This window comes from Erinaceus europaeus, chromosome 1 (genome assembly GCF_950295315.1).
Source record: "Erinaceus europaeus chromosome 1, mEriEur2.1, whole genome shotgun sequence".
In the NCBI taxonomy this organism is placed as follows: Eukaryota; Metazoa; Chordata; class Mammalia; order Eulipotyphla; family Erinaceidae; genus Erinaceus; species Erinaceus europaeus.
In genome coordinates, this window is record NC_080162.1 from 38,745,738 (window position 1) to 38,758,679 (window position 12,942).

Sequence of the window (12,942 nt, forward strand, 5' to 3'; positions counted from 1 at the left end):
GATTAAAAAATTATAAGATGGGAGGGAAAAAACTGAAAAAATTTTAAGATAATAGGGGTATAATTCCACATTGTTCCCACCAAGAGTTGTGTCCCAGTTCCCCTCCAGTAGAAACCACAGTAGTTTTCCCAAGATTACAGATATGGGTTGACTCTATCTATAACTGTATTTTATTTGTCCATTTGTACTCACTTATACAGTCCTGAGGCAGGTATCCTTCTTAAAAGACACCTGGGTGCAGGTCCCCTCCCACTGGTAGAGGCCCCTCCCATCACACTTCCCATGTGAGGTCTCCTTTTGTGTAGGTCTCACTAGGAGGTTGGGGTAGAATTGGGTGGATTTTGAGCTCCCCTTAGACTCAGGTGCTACCTTAGTCCACTCCAGTACTCCCAAACCAGGGTGTCCTCAACATACAGGGCAGGAGCCTTCTCCACAGGCTGCAAGAGGTCGGGTTCTCTGGCCTGGGGTCTCCCACTCAGAAAGCAGACACCTACTGGGGGGGCACGTACATTGTCTCTTGGTTTCAGAATTTTCAGAACTCCAGGCAGATGACTATAGACACAGGTCAAGAAGCCCCCAACTCCACCCCACCTCCACCACATACAGACTATTGTTTGTCTCCACCGAAAAATTACTCTAGAGACCCAGAGCATGGCAGCCACAGCCGAGCCTGTCCCCTGGCATACGTGGTGCTGACTCATTTGTTAAAGAAATAGAGAATGAGGTCAGCCCTGTCACCTGCCCACCCTCAGCAGGACAGGAAAAGTTAAATGACATTGCTGAACTCCACTGGCAACTGGGGATAAAGAGACAAAGAGACTGGGGAAGGGAGGGAACAAAGCGAAGGAATAGTGTAGAGGTAGAAGTGAGAATGAGGAAGAGAGGAGGAAGTGCAAGTAGTATCTCTCTCCACCACCCAGGGGACAAGACCTCACTCCTACCCTTGATAGGGATCCCTAAGTCAGCCTCTGAGAAGTCCCCCTCCCTGCACTGTGGCTGCCGTTCCCTCCCAGAGCAGGTGGCAGTAAGAATGCCCTGTAGGCATATACAAGGAGGCTCCTAGTCTACACCAGTGGCTAGGCCATATGGTTCTTGCAGATATTGGGGGCTGTATGGGTCAGGGTCCCTCTTCCCACTCCTCTCCTATTGATCACAGCTGAGCTGTTTGTCCTCACCATCAGCCTAGTCCTGGCAAGGCTGCTATTGGACCCTGAAGCTAGACTGCCCAAAGCAGTCCTGCTACTTGTCCTCAACACCACAACCAAAAAAGTAAAACAAAATGAAAAGTATAGGAGAAAAGGAAGGAGAGAAGGTGAAGAAGAGAAGGGGGAAGTGGTGGACAAAGAAGTCCATTGCTCTTCCAGACAGAAAAGCCAACAGTGAGCAGTGTCACCAAGCAGGATGCAATACCAGTCACACATTCCTCAACCCCCTGGGAAAACCTGCCAGGTCTCCACAGTCTAGAGCAAGAGGTCATTCCCCCCACTACACCCCCAGGTTCACTGGTGAGTGAGAGAAGATGCCTGTACATGCTGGGTCATCAGAGCTGAGAATGTGTGAGAACTATAGCAGCCACATGCATCTCAGAAAAGCTACTGAGCACCCTCCTTCCTCTGCTATAGTGACGGTGACAAGATAGTTCTTCCTGGTACATGCAGGCAAGCCCTCAGCCACGTGTGTACAAAGCAGACCCAGTCAAGCTGTTGTGGTAGGGTTACAGTACATATCTGCATTAAAAAAAAAGAGTCCTTGCTTTAACTTTTTAAAACTACTTTTATTAGTGATTTAAAAATGATTTAAAAGATTGTAAGATAACAGGGGAACAATTCCATACAGTTCTCACCACCAGAGTTCTGTGTCCCATCCCCTCCATTGGAAGCTTCCATATTTTTTATCTCTCTGAGCGTACAGATCAAAATTCTCTATGGGGTGCAGAAGGTGGCTTCTGTAATTGTTTCTCTGCTGAACATGGACATTGGCAGGTTGATACATAACCCCCAGTCTGTTTCTATCTTTCCCTAGTGGAATAGAGCTCTGGAGAGGTGAGGTTCCAGGACACATAGGTGAGGTCGTCTGTCCAGGGAAGTCAGGATGGTGTGATGGTAGCATTTGTAACTTGGTAGCTGAAAGGTGGTAAAATATAAAACAGGACAAATTGTTTAATGAACAGGTACCCAAAGGTAGGAATAGAGCAGCCAAAACTAGGGAGGGGGTCTTCAAATGAGAAGAAGTTAGAAGTCTACTTTAGGTATGATCCAATTAGATAAAGACAGAGATAAATTGAGAGGGAATGGGGAGTTAAAGGGGGAAAGAGAAAAAGAGACACCCATAGCCCTGCTTTCCCTTGTGGGTGGGGATTGGGGGTTCATGCAACTATAATGAGTACACTTTATCTGGTGTGCTATGACCAACCCCCTGCCCCCGCTTTTTTTTTTTAGTGAAGGGAAAGAGCCTTTCAGAGATTGAGTTCATTTGAAGGGAGCTATTTCAACAGGAGGAGTACTTCTTGGCTTAGGAAGGATGGGATTATTAAAGGACTACTAAACCTTGACATTGGGCCTCTCACCATCAGCTTAGTTTATAACAGTGCCTCTGCTCAGCCCTTCTGCTAGTAGCTCGGTTGAGTCACCCCAGAACCACATGTGCACATGCTTCCCATGCCAGGCTGGAGTGGGCTGGAGGGAGACGCAACAGACTGCATTTTCATGTGAACATACCCATTATTCTTACATACTGGATACCAGCTTACAAATTTTAAAGACATTCCCACTTGCTGGAAAATACCATCTGCAGCTGGGGCTGCCAGTGGCCCTCATTTCCCCATTGGAGGGAGCCACTCTGGGTCCCCCTTTGTCAGAACAGTGAGTCTCCCAAGGCTGCTCATGATCCAGAAGAGCTAGGCATAGGCTATTTTTACAGGACTCTGATAGCCAAGGCATGAGGAGTCATGGGCAGGCAGGGCCAGGCCCACTGCTGTGGCTGGAATCCTTTATCATCATCCTGTATCATACAGCAGGAGTGAAGGAGGCATTTAAGAAGCTCCAGGAATGTCCCCTCTGTCGACTGTCTGGACAAAGTCAGGGCAGCCTTGGAATGGCACTATAAATAGGACACTGGTGCAGGTGGAAGCCCAGCCAGCAAGAAAGCAGGTCCCTGCCCACCCCCCTGCCCCATGTCTGCCTCTCCCAGAGCGCAGGGAGCCCATTTCCCTAACATTTGCATGGCAGTTGTAGGAGTGCTCAGAGTTCATGTAAATGAGATAATCCAAATGGCCACTGTCCTGGGAGAGTTCCGAGCCAATGCTGGGATGAGAGGAAGCTAGTGTCCCTTTATCCCCTGAGCCCCTACTCTGTGCAGCAAGGTGGCAGAGAGTAAGACAGCCTGAGCCCTGGGTGACTCCACACTAAGTGGTAGATGGTGATAGAGGTGTCTGGTGTGCTAACAGTTGGTGTCAGGTGCCTCAACAAAATTCATAGCAGGATAATGCAGGAATGTTCTTTGCAGCTTTGTTGAAAACAACCCTACACAAGAAACAACGCCAAGGCCCACCAGTAGGAGAGAGGGAAATAAAAGGTGTAGTATCAGTGGAAGAGACAGTTCTGACTACTGAGAATGGAGGAAGTGCTCAGACCAGCCAAGGGAGCAGCTCCATACACAGTGCAGAGAAGAAAGCCAGAGACCCTGACATGGGGTGCTGGGAGTTGGGAGTCTCAAAGGGCTCAAGGAGCTTTGGACTAGCCAGGGTGTTAAGAACTAACAATACTCATGCACCTGGTCACTTAAGATGTGTGTCTTTTTCTGTATGTGGATTTTACGGGTCAGTGATAAATTTACATGTGATAATAAGGCAAGGCAGGGGCTTGTGCAAGAATCTGGATTGTAGATAAAACTTAAGAGCCCAGTGAGACTGTATTTTGGGTCAGCAAAGTCTTCCTTGTTAGCCTAAGTGTGTCCTGAATAGTGTGGGCACACTGACACCAGCCACATGGGCCCCCTCCAGCCTCACAGAGCTTGGCAGAGGGAATATCTGCTCTCTCAGGGGTGTTATCCAGACCATGAACCCCAGCTCTGCAGCAATACTTGGAGGGTCCAAGTATTGAGGACCCAGGAACAGGAAGGGTGGGAACATACTTGTGAATCCCCCCACCAAGGACATTTTTGTGTTCAGATAAGAAGACAAAATAAGGGAGTCGGGCTGTAGCGCAGCGGGTTAAGCGCAGGTGGCGCAAAGCACAAGGACCGGCATAAGGATCCCGGTTCGAACCCCGGCTCCCCACTTGCAGGGGAGTCGCTTCACAAGCGGTGAAGCAGGTCTGCAGGTGTCTGTCTTTCTCTCCCCCTCTCTGTCTTCCCCTCCTCTCTCCATTTCTCTCTGTCCTATCCAACAACAACAACAACAATAATAACTACAACAAAAAAACAACAAGGGCAACAAAAGGGAATAAATAAATAAAATTTAAAAAAAATTTTAAAAAAAGACAAAATAAGACTAACATTAAAAAAAAAAAAACAAGGGAGTCAGGGCTGTAGCACAGAGGGTTAATCGCACAGTGGCGCAAAGCACAAGGACCGCCATAAAGATCCCGGTTCCAGCCCCCAGCTCCCCACCTGCAGGGGAGTCGCTCCACAGGTTATAAAGCAGATCTGCAGGTGTCTCTCAAACTTTCTCTCTCCCTCTGTATTCCCCTCCTCTCTCCATTTCTCTCTGTCCTATCTAACAACAATACCAATAACAACCACAATAATAACTACAACAACAATAAAATAACAAGGGCAACAAAAGGGAAAAATAAATAAATATTTTTTAAAAATGGGGGTCGGGCAGTAGCACAGTGGGTTAAGCGCATGTGGCACAAAGCGCAAGGACCAACTAAGGATCCTGGTTTGATCCTGCCGCTCCCCACCTGCAGGGGAGTCACTTCACAGGCGGTGAAGCAGGTTTGCAGGTGTATGTCTTTCTCTCCCCCTCTGTCTTCCCCTCCTCTCTCGATTTTTCTCTGTCCTATCCAACAACAAACAACATCATCAACAATAATAATAGCCACAGCAAGGCTACAACAAGGGCAAAACAAAAGGGGAAAAAAAGATGACTTCCAGGAGCAGTGCATTCATGGTGCAGGCACTGAGCCCCAGCAATATCCCTGGAGGCAATAAATAAATAAATAAATAAATAAATAAATAAATAAATACAAACATTGGAAGGTTGGAATGAGGTCATTTAGAACTTAGTGGATAGCAGCCACCGTCTATTTCCTGAACACATGACAGATGGATATCAGGGGCGTCAACTAGGCTCGACAGCAGAATTTGTGCAATGCCTACTATGGGCAGCCCCTAAGGATGTGGCCATAGTGCTCCTCAGAACACAGGCACTCATGAACGGGAGGTGGAACTGTATATCAAGTGCTGAACCCTGCATTTGATCACCAGCACTGTGTATACTGGGGTGATGCTGTAGTTCTCTCTCCTTTTCTTTCTCATGAATAAAATAATCTTTAATTAATCAGATGATCTCACTCATAGACCGAGTTGAAAAATAAGAACAGAAAGGAAAACACAAATCAGAACTTGGACTGGAGTTGGTGTATGCACCAAAGTAAAAGACTCTGAGGTGTGAGTGGGAGTGTTCAGGTGCTAGAACATGATGCCAGAGGAGGACCTGGGTGTTTTGGGGGGTGATGGTGTTAGACTGTTATGTTGAAAACTGAGAAATGTTATACAGGTACAAACTACTGTATTTTACTGTCGACTGTAAACAATCCTCCCAATAAAGAAAAAAAAAAAAACTTCTTAAGGAACTGGCTGTATTGTGACTTTCTGCCCCTATAATGTGCCTCTCAGTGTCACTATCAGTCACAGCATCAATATTTAAGTAAGAAAACACTTATAGTATAATACATGCAAAATGTAACAAGCCTGTCACCTGGGAGGTGGCACACACACACACACACACACACACACACACACACACTCACACAAACAGTGAAAGGACTCACTTTGATAGTGCATTGCTTTTCCATATGCATGGCCAAAGTTTGAGTCCGGCTCCCACCGCATTGAAGGAAGCTTTGGTGCTGTGGTCTTTTTCACTTTCACTCTTTCTGCAGTGCTATCTCTATCTAAAAAAAAAATGTAGGTGCTTGGTGAAAAGATGAACTGACTAAATGAGCTTTTTAACTCCACAACTGGCATAGTCATACAGGGCTGTGGGTACACTGGCCAGGTCCCACATTGGGGAACCGTCTCCATATTAAGTCTCAGTTTCTGTGTCTGCAAAATAACAATAGTGGCAGTGTCTTCCTGGCTCACTGTCCTCAAAGTCTCAGCCTTGGCCTCGAGCTGATGGGCAGGTAGGCTTGTCAACTTAACCTCTATCTGTCCTGTGTGACCTGCACCTTGACTGACTCCTTTGTAGATGGGTACAGTGGTATAATGAGCATGCTGGTGCTAGGGTTCAAGCTCAGCGCTGTCTCATTCCAGAACAAATGTTTTATTCCACACTGGCTTTTCCTCAGGGCTAGGGGGACCTCTAGATGAGTCATCTTCAAAAGTTGCTAAGTATTCTGCACCTGTAGCTGATCTGCCCTGGTGGGAGCTAGAGCCTGTGCTACTTGTCTGTCCACCTGAACCTGGGGGCCAGGTCAGACTCCAAGAAGTCAGACTCAAGTGGGGATGCACGTGGGGGTTCAGTGTTGTGCTGAGATGTGATTTCAGCAAAGAAATTGGTCAAGTCAGATTGCAGGATATCAGATTTCTCAAAACCATGTGGCAAGGGAAGGGGAGAATGAGTGTCACACATTCGGGGCTGCATCCAGGAGGGCACCCAGTGGGAAAGGGAGACATAGATGCACTAAGTCCCAAGTCTATCATGCTCAGCGTGAGGAGATATGCACTCAATCCAAACAGGCTGCCTTCTGTAGGATGGGCATGTGGAATTTGGCTGAACAGGTGGAAGTGGAGTAATGATGCCCAGTCCACATTCATTTCCCATGCCTGCCTTCATAACCACTCACGAGAGGTGATGGCTTAAAACACAGAGGGCCTGGGGATATATCCTAAGGAACCCAACACACCCATTCAAAAAGATCTGTGTACACATATGTTCTTAGCAGCACAATTTGTAATAGCCAAAACCTGGAAGCAACCCAGGTGTCCAATAACAGATGAGTGGCTGAGAAAGTTGTGGTATATATACACAATGGAATACTACTAAGCTATAAAAAATGGTGACTTCACCGTTTTCAGCCAATCTTGGATAGACCTTGAAAAATTTGTGTTAAGTGAAATGAGTCAGAAATAGAAGGATGAATATGGGATGATCTCACTCTCAGGCAGAAGTTGAAAAACAAGATCAGAAGAGAAAACACAAGTAGAACTTGAACTGGAATTGGCATGTTGCACCAAAGTAAAAGACTCTGGGGTGGGTGAGGGGAGAATACAGGTCCAACAAGGATGACAGAGGACCTAGTGGGTGATGTATTGTTATATGGAAAACTGGGAAGTGTTATGCATGTACAAACTATTGTATTTACTGTTGAATGTAAAACATTAATTCCCCAATAAATAATTTTTTAAAAAAAAAGAAAGAAAGAAACATTCCTCATAAAAAAAAATGCAGAGAGACCTCAGAGGGACATCAAAGGGACAGGTTCCCTCTGAAAGCTCTAGGAGAAGGTGCAGAAACATCTTCTAGCATCTGGTGACACAGACGTCCCCTAGTTTAAGGCTGCATGGCATCACATGAGAGACTTCTATCTCCTCACATTTCATCACTTCTTGTCCGGGAGTCGGGTGGTAGCGCAGCGGGTTAAGCGTAAGTGGAGCAAAGCGCAAGGACCGGCGTAAGGATCCTGGTTCCAGCCCCTGGCTCCCTACCTGCAGGGGTGTCCCTTCACAGGCAGTGAAGCAGGTCTGCAGGTGTTTCTCTTTCTCTCCCTCTCTCTGTCTTTCCCTCCTCTCTCCATTTCTCTCTGTCCTATCCAACAAAGACGACATCAATAACAACAGCAATAATAACTACAACAATAAAACAACAAGGGCAACAAAAGGGAATAAATAAATATATATATATATATATAGACACCCGTCATCAGATCTGGCTCTCACTAATCCAGGATGATTTTTTTATTTCAGAATTATTTTTAAGGACTTATTTATTTATGAGTGAGAGAACCAGAACACCACTCTGGCACGTGCAATGCCAGAGGTTGAGCTCATGCTTGTGAGTTCAGAGTTCTACCTATTGCACCAGATTCCAGACCACAGTTATCAGAATACTTCATCAGATCTGCAAGAAACTTTTCCCCATCCCAATTCAAGTTCACATTTGTTTATCTGTTTCTTTGTTGTTTTTCTTTGTGTGTGTGTGTGTGTGTGTGTGTGTGTTTGCAATTTTATGCATTTCAGTCCTCTAAATTTCACGTGACAGAAACTATCCAGCAGTTTTCTTTTAGCTCTTTACTTTTTTCACTAAGCATAATCACTTCAGTTCCATCCATTTTGTCCCAAAGGATGCCTCCCACCAGAAAAAGGAGTAAAAAAACTATTTCTAGGACTTTATGAAAATTATGGTAGTAATCGTTGGGAGCACGGCGTCAAAGAACTTTGGTGGTGAGTGTGGTATAGAACTACACTCTGTGATCTTACAATCTTGTAAACCACTACTAATCACAAATTTTAAAATGGATTGAAAAACACAAGTCCATGTTCCCAGATTACAGGTGGATGCTTGAGGGGTGAGAGCATATATTCGATCCACTGCTGTGCCCCCTCGCACAAATCAGGTCTCCAGTGCACAAGGGAAGACTTTCTGAACACAATCTTATTTACACTCTCTATTTTGAAAGTGAGAACATGAGCTTCTGTTGAGCCAAGAACACTGAGTTGTCATGGAAACTTCACCTCCATCTGATGCCAATGTCCCTGGAAACTCACCCCACCCTGTAAATGAGAGGGAGGGAGATGGAGTCTGCAAATGGTACATCACCATGCTTTTGAGATATTGCATAAGGGAGGGGGAAGCTGTACAGCTCACACACATACATGCGCACCCACACACAGAGAAGTTTGAAAGTCAGCCATCTGGCACACTTTACAGCTGGGGAAACAGGCTCAGGTGGTGGGAGAGGGACACTGTCAGAAGCTTAGAGTCATGCAGCCTAGCCTGTCAGTGACAGGCCAAGGACCAGAATGAGGGCTTCTGACACTGAGTTGACCCCAGGTATGAACTAACCCTATATTGTAAAATATTTAAAAATATTTTATTCTTGTGCCAGGGCCTTGCAGGTACACAATATACCACTCCTGGTTTTTTGTTTGTTTGTTTTTAGTGATCTAATACTGATCCATTACAAGACAACAGGGGTACAACTCCACACCACTCCCACCACCAGAGTTCCACATTCCCATTCCCTTCATTGTAAGCTATAGCAGTTCTCCTCAGGTTGCATATATGGGTTAACTATTATTTCTACATCTGTATATTTGTATATATTTGCCCTTCCCCCCCCCCCTTGGTCCCATCTTTTCTTCCTTTCCAAGTCACACATACACATGAAACTACATCCAAATGCCCCCCCCCCCACACTTTTTCCTCTTCTCTCTCCAGGTCCTGATGGAGTTGGAGTTCAGAGCCCTCTAGTCATCTTCCCCCTATCATTTCTCCCCCCACAGCAAGTGTGGACCAAAATCGTTTTTGGGATGCAGAAGGTAGGAGATCTGGCTTCTGTAATTGCCTCTCCACCAGACATGGGCATTGGCACTTCAATCCATACCCCCAGCCTTTTTCTATCTTTCCCTAGTGAGGTAGAGCTCTGGAGAGGTGAGGTTACAGAACACAGTGGTGAGGTTGTCTGCTCAGGAAAATCAGGATGGAATCAAGATAGTGTCTGCAACTTGATAACCAAGGCAGTGGTACTTCTGCTGAGGTCTCAGCTGCAGTTGGTGAGCTTTGTTAAGTTTGATAGTAGGAGATATTTGTTGTTTTGGGTGAGATAGGTTCTGTTCCTGGTTACTCCATAGCCATGCCTCCTAGAAGTCCCTTGGATCTTTCTTTTTTAATTATGTTGATTTCAGATAGACACAGATGGGAGATATGGGGGAGAATTGGGAGTGAAGCCATGGAGCTTCCTCTGGTGTTGTGATGCTCCCATGTGGTATTGGGGTATGAATTCTAAATTTCCTGCATGGTAAGTTGTGTGAGCAAACTCCCAGTCTCCCCAGAAATCTTCTTAACCTGCTTTGATCCTAGTCTCAAAGAACATCTTCAAATGCCTTCCAAGATTTTGCATGCCTTATGAGACAAAATCCTCTTCTGAAGCCCTTCTCCTTACACACAACTTGGTCAGACCTGCATAAAATCCCAGAACCACCTTCTGGAACATATAGGTGCTCCCCAGTCCATCTGTGTGGGCTCTGCTGGACTCAGCTTATCTTGATAAATTAATTAGTGGGCAGAGTTAAAGCTGGGGAATAGCACCTCTTAAAGCCTCACCATCCTTCTGAAGTCAACCACAGGCCCACTGCCCAGTGCCACAGAAAGCCAGACACTGTTACACAGCTTTGTTTTTTTCCCTCCAGAGTTATTGCTTGGATTCAGTGCCTACAGGATCAACCTACCGTTCTTGGTAGCCATCTTTTCTTCTTTCTTTCTTACTTCATTACAATTTATTTCTCTTAATATGGCAGAGGGAAAATGAGAATGGAGGGAGAGGGAGAGAGAAAGAGAGACACCTGCAACACTGCTTCACTACTTGTGCACATGTCCTGGATCCTCAACTTTCCAGAGCCCTACCCTACTAAGGAAAGATAGATACAGGCTATGGGTATGGATCTATGTCCATGTCCAACAGAGAAGCAATCACAGAAGCCAGAACTCCTTCCTTTGGCACCTCAGAAATAATTTTAGTCCATACTCCCAGAGAAGGGAAATGATAGGGGAAGATAACCAGAGGGCTCTGAACCCCAATTCCACCAGGATCCAAACCATTTCTCACAAGGAATCTTGGTTTTTATGCTATCACTAAAATGGAAGCCAATCTGGAAAACACCAAAGGAAGTAGGCACTGTTTCGCTTACCTGAGAGAGAAGAGGAAAAAAGAAGAACACTCAGAAGTAGGAATAGTCATAGGTTTAACTTAGGAATAGGTATAGGTTTAACTTAGAAATCAAATGAAGGTAGGACCATGGAAGTGAATAAAAATGAGCAAAAGATGTATATATATATACACACATATATATCACCTGGGGGGACACAGAGAACCATGGGAACAGTACGAAATCATACTCCTATCTTATAATTTTGTAAATCAATATTAAATCACTAATAATTAACTAGTAAAAGAAAATAGGTGAGAAATTATTTAAAAAACAGAAGATGGCTACCTTCCCAGAATGGCTTACTAGTAAAAGCAGTATCACATGGATGTCACCAAGCCCCTGCTAGACTGTGACAAGAAAACCTGTCACCTCTGTGGAATTTATTCAGGTCTAGTCATGAAAAACACATCAGGGAATCCCAGAGAGAGGAAGCTTCACAGAACATAGGGCTTCACACCCCCAAATGGCCCAAATCAACCAGAATGAGGAGCTAGGGAGACACAATAGCAGACAGGACTTTGTGTCATGTGTCTCTAGATGGGATCCTGGAGCAGGGAGAGGACAGCAGGAAGCTCAGCTCTCTTTCTCCTCTGATTACACCTGTCTTTCTCCTGATTACACCTGTCTTGCATAAATTGTTATTGGTCTCATTTTCAAGGGGAGAAAACTGAGGCCTTAAATCACAGCCAGCAGTGATAAAGCTGGGTCTCTTGCCTATGAGCTCATGACCAAGACTCACCATCTGTGCAAACTCTCCTAGGCTTCTCTTCCATTAAGGTTCCTGCCCTCTCTTTACTTTCTAGCTCCTTTCTCCCTCCTTCTTTCCTTCCTCCCTCCCCCATTCCCTTCCTTCCTTTCTCCCCTTCCTCTTTCTTCCTTCCTTCCTTTCTCCCCTTCCTCTTTCTTCCTTCCTTCCTTCTTTCCTTCCTTCCTTCCTTCCTTTCTTTCTTTCCTTCACTGGGGCTTTACTGCTCCATCCCAATTCTTTTAGATAGAAAAAGACAGACACAGAGTGGGTGAGACAACCCCCTAAGCTTTCTTTAGTGCTAGAATACTCTCATGTATTGTGGCCTCAAACCCATGTCACATGCATAGCAAAATAGGTGCCTTCTAGGTAGGCTCCCAGTCTTCCTAATTTCTTTCTGCTCAGCTCTGGCTTATGGTGGTGCTAGGGATTGAACCTGGAATCTTTGGTGCCTCAGACATAACAGTCCTCTTGCATAACCATTATGCTATCTTCCTATCCCTCATTTTTTCTCCTTTCTTTTTTCTCTTTCTTTCTTTCTTTCTTCCTTTCTTTCTTTTTCCCTCTTCCCATTTCTCTCCCCTCTCTGCTGCCTTCCTTGACTAGCCTCAGTATTGTCACCTGATTGTTGGCTAGAAACATATGATCTGGGACAGCCTCAGCCTACAGGGCCCAGAGTGCATGGTGAGGGGCTCCCAGGCCCTGGGAGCATGGACAGTCTGAGAGGTTTACTCACCACCCCCAGAACCCCCTTCCTTATAAGGGCTTCCAGTGAGAGGCCCACAGGTCCCTCTGACTCCAGAAACCATTTGGACTAGAACAGCAGCTGAAGGTGACTCCATGCCTGGGCTCAAGGACATTTGGATCTCATGCTTCACCAGGCACTTAATTGGCATCTTCCTCTTCCCAGCCCAGGAAGTAGCTTTAAAAAGCTCCCTCAGAACCCAGCCCTGGGAACCCTGGCATACTCAGTGCTCACATCCCCAGGGAGGCCACTCTGCCAGCCCAGTTGAGACCAAGATATGAAGGATGGAGAGGCCCAAGCTGGCTCCTGGTGCTGACCACGCCTGGTCCCCAGCAAGGCTCCCTAAGGGCAGTTG

General features: G+C 45.8%; 1 protein-coding gene across 1 annotated transcript in view; it reads right to left on the bottom strand.

The window, feature by feature from the left end:
* Nucleotides 1-1,820: 1,820 nt before the first annotated feature.
* The window catches only part of RBM38 (RNA binding motif protein 38), a 73,345-nt gene continuing 62,223 nt past the window's right edge, over nucleotides 1,821-12,942 (bottom strand). Inside the window, exons 4-5 of the mRNA XM_060184882.1 lie at nucleotides 2,567-2,675; nucleotides 1,821-2,123 (exon numbers count right to left, since the gene is read on the bottom strand). Coding sequence (XP_060040865.1) covers nucleotides 2,609-2,675 — 67 coding nt within the window. The 3' untranslated portion in view covers nucleotides 1,821-2,123; nucleotides 2,567-2,608. The remainder of the gene's footprint in view (nucleotides 2,124-2,566; nucleotides 2,676-12,942) is intronic.